Source organism: Trichoplax adhaerens, genomic scaffold (assembly GCF_000150275.1).
Source record: "Trichoplax adhaerens TRIADscaffold_21 genomic scaffold, whole genome shotgun sequence".
In the NCBI taxonomy this organism is placed as follows: domain Eukaryota; kingdom Metazoa; phylum Placozoa; class Uniplacotomia; order Trichoplacea; family Trichoplacidae; genus Trichoplax; species Trichoplax adhaerens.
Window position 1 is genome coordinate 849506 of NW_002060962.1, and position 4224 is coordinate 853729.

At 31.0% G+C, this 4224-nt stretch overlaps 1 protein-coding gene across 1 annotated transcript; it reads left to right on the forward strand.

Moving 5' to 3' along the window:
• Positions 1 to 595: 595 nt before the first annotated feature.
• Positions 596 to 2578, forward strand: TRIADDRAFT_64323 (uncharacterized protein; the record flags this gene model as incomplete). The annotated part of the gene is made up of 2 exons (XM_002117036.1): positions 596 to 860; positions 2340 to 2578. The coding sequence occupies 2 exons, from the start codon at positions 596 to 598 to the stop codon at positions 2576 to 2578; spliced, it is 504 nt and encodes a 167-aa protein (XP_002117072.1).
• Positions 2579 to 4224: the final 1646 nt, after the last annotated feature.

Sequence of the window (4224 nt, forward strand, 5' to 3'; positions counted from 1 at the left end):
TCGATAAAATGAAGTCATTCTTGTACATATATGCGCCTGCCAAGTAATCGATCGCTATTTTCTTGCATTATTCATCCTTTTATAATTTGAATACTACTTCAAAATGTTCTAAAATACTGTATTAGCTCGAAGCTTATATTCAAATTGTTCGTAAAATAGGTGAATTTTGTGCGATAGCTAGTCCATTTAGGCTGTTTTTAATATAGCTAAGGAAATCCTTTATAGAAAATTCACAGATATTTTCTAAAATATGTACTAATTAAGTTGTGCTAATAACCACTACTTCATTTCTTTTCAATCAACTATTAACTGCCGATATTAAGTAATTTGCTCTTATTGCTACCAAAGCCTTAATATCTACGCAAAATATTCATTCCTCATGTTATTAATACACAACGACCATAGTTAGTGGTTCTCAATTTAATAAGTCAATTTGAAAATCATACTTGAAAAAGAATTAACAGTTCTATTGCTATAGTCCATTAATATTGTTTTATAAATCAGTTACCAATCATTTGTTTACAATTATAAACTCGCTGCTTAAAAATTTACACATTGCTATTTCATCTACTCTAGTTACTATAGGCATATAAGAATGGCCAAATTGAATGTTTTATCGTTGATTGCCTTTTTGGCTGGCTTAGTCGTTGTCATTGAAGGAACGGATTTTATCATCTTTAATGAAATCCCGCCTACTATTCACGTATGCGGCGATCAGAGGCTACAGATTTTAGATTATTGGGCAGAATGTGAATTGAACGTCCCCTTTGATGACTGTCCACTCAAGCGTCGCCGATCAGTTGATGTAAATCTCATTTCTGATTTCAACAAAGAGCCATCTTATAGCAAATTTGATGACCGTAAGTATAAGTCATAATTACTGCTAAATTCTTACTAGTTGTTATTATTCCAGACGAGGTAAACTTGGATATGGTTTCCATGAGTAGTTGCCTTGATAATGAATTTCCAATTCAATTTCAAGATGGTTTAATAAAACTTATTAATTAACTGTATTTTTCTGTTTGTTTAATTATGCATTTGCTACTATCTGTATTAGAGAAAAAAATTAGCAGTGTTTGGCCATTCCATTTTATGGATAGCAAATTTTGTCTCATTTCTTTATAACATGTTATTAATCGTTCATTAGAAATATCTCTTACAAATTGATATTAGTTTAATTTAAAATATGAGTACGGCATAGTCTTTCATTTAATTTCCAGTATACACGGTACGGTATAAAGTTACAGAACCTCTGTTAAATAGCTAAAAATGGAGAGTTACTGTAAGATTAGAGAAATGCGGTATGTATATCAGTATATGTCATATACTCAGGCTTTATCAACCAATGTACAAATGCTGTAGTCGTTACTACTACACAGTACACGGTATAAAGTTACTGAACCTCTGACAGGTCTACGACAAATGGTAATACTATCTGTTAAATGAGCACATTATCGTAAACCGTCAGCAAAGCGACGGGAGTTTGCACTAGTAATAATACGAAGTAAAGCACATAGGACGTATAACAGTCAGTTATACTAAAAGACTAAATATAGATGATAGTAAATAAGTTCTTTATTGGAGTCATATACTGACATGATTCTTAATTCCTGGGTAGAATATTGTAAAGGAATATTTAATCATTTTATGTATAAGTTTTATGGAATGATTAATCTAGAGTTTACAGTAAGTTAGTATAATTATCCAGTTTATCTTGATCGTTTCCAACTGTTCCTATGAGGAGAAAAGGAGTGTAATATTCTCCGATTGACAGACTTGAAAAATGTTACTTTTAAGGTTAAAAAGCGGTCTTGATAATCAAATTAGGGAATTATTCTGTTTAACAACTTAAATCTTGAGTTAGAGGATCGAAAACCTTACTGGTTAAAAATTCATCCATCAAGATTACTTACGCAATGCTTGATTAGATTAATTTGTTATATCATAGAGGCAGCAATGTAGCCTTTAAAAGTTACCAAGGCCTTTACGTGATTTGAAATGACATCTTCACTCGACGTGTTCATTAAATACTTTCGGTATATTGCAGTTGTAAATTCAATTTAGCACCCTTACATTTTTAAATCCATTTCTTTTATATATGTATGTATTTATTTATACGTATTGTCATAAGAAATATGTATCCATATATAGTAAAGCATACAGTACATTCTAAGAAGTAATTTATCAATCTTAAGCAGAGTTTGCTTGATAATTCCGATTCCTGATGGATATTATTTAACATATAGCTAACATTTACAATTTTATAGTTAATTTATGTAGGTGCAGTCGTATAATTAATATTTTTGATTTATCGCTGATATGTATCATTTACTATACAGGATTGATTGAAGCTGACAACGTTAATAATTTCTTAAAATTTGGAAAAACTTTATATGCGCGTCTTCAACCTTTGAATCTTGAAAAAATAGACGAGAAATGCTGTATGCCAGCACCCAATCCAGCGACTGAATGTGGTATGTTGCCTGATTTATGTCCTGGCGGTAGCATGTTTGATGAAACTACCAGAGAACAAGTTATTATAGGTGGTTGCGAAGTTTTTATTGAAGAAAATCTATAATTTTTCTCGCTATCAATCGTTGATTTAAGTAAGCAGAACTATCCAATTTACTCCCTCAAAGTATGATTGCTTACTGCGATCAAATATGTAGACTGCAAGATGTGAAGGCAATAAAGATGATGTTATAAAATCGATTCTTGAATTTCGCTTTATTTATTTTTGTTCCGTTGATTTAAATTTTGGATCATGAGGCTATTTATTTTAATAATAGAGCCTTGAAATAGACATGTTCCATTTCTATTCAGACTTAATCTAAATTAGACTAGTGTAACTAACAGATTATGCAAGTTAAATTGAAAGCTATTGCTGTAGTTTGTACAACAATAAAGTTTAGCTTGCTAAACTTTATTGTACAAAAGTAGATTCGACTGCCAATATAGAGAAAAAATTTCTTGACAGTTGGGCAATCTCAGCTTTCGTGCTTGATGACTGCTAGAATTTCTCGCGGACACAGTAGGTAATTTTTAAGTTCTATATCTATTAGTATATTGTAAATTAAATTACCATAGGAAGAATAATACCAATAAGAAGAAATAGGTCAAATTTGTGATACTGTCAATAAAACTATATTGCGATAATATTCTAATATACCTATCTTATTTACTGTATATGTACGTGTATCTAAGTACAGTATATGAATTATGATCGTCAACTACCCAGTATAAAAATACTGTTGTGCATTATTTTGCTAGCTGGGATCATAAATTGTGAGGTTGATAGATAAAAAATCTTCAAAACTTTAGAAAATATAAGATTTATTGAACAAAACCTCGTTTACGAAGATACAACGTAACCGATTAGCTGAGGACCTCTAACGAGAAAGAACTTTCTTACTATACTAGACTACTCGCTTAATACTTTTCCGCGTTTACAGTCTTAGCACCTTACTTACTACACACTTCAGTATTAGCATCTCAAATACAGACTAGTTTACATCTTTCATGTGAAGCTCTAGTGTGAGCACTGTAGCACTCCTCTTCAAAAGGATTACAGTTACTAAGCTAGCTATATTTAATGCTTAAGCCTCGAACGAGAATATCTATCACATGTTGAACACAACGCCTACGGTAGACATTACTAAATATATCATCAACTTAGAATACAATATTACACTGTCTTATATAAATAAACCCGTATGATAGTTAATAGCCTCTGTTATTGTAGCATACTTTCCCAAAATCTTTTTAATAGTAGTTATTGTATTATATTTATTGGTATATGTTCATCTCAGTGACGAATAGGAATCTCACGTCATTTCACATTATCTAACATCGCCAATAGGCCGTAAATTTATCTCCTGCAGCTTATACCATAACTAATAGATAATTACCATCAAAATTGCCGTTACTTTTCTCTTATAACATGTCATACATAGTATAAGACCAGCTGATTTATTAGTTTCCTCTACTAATAAATTGGTAATGTTACACTGATTATGTATATTCCCTCTATATTCCAGTAAAATGGGTAATTTTGTCTGTAGGTGGGGGCTACTTTTACTCTCACGTTGTTTTATATCATTATCATATTATTTCTTAGTATTTCAGAGCACAAGTATAAATATATAGAAGTAAAAATTTTAGTAATAACTCTCGGAATAGCATATTTTCAACATTGTGGGTTTGAAGTCTAGCTATAGTAAGAAT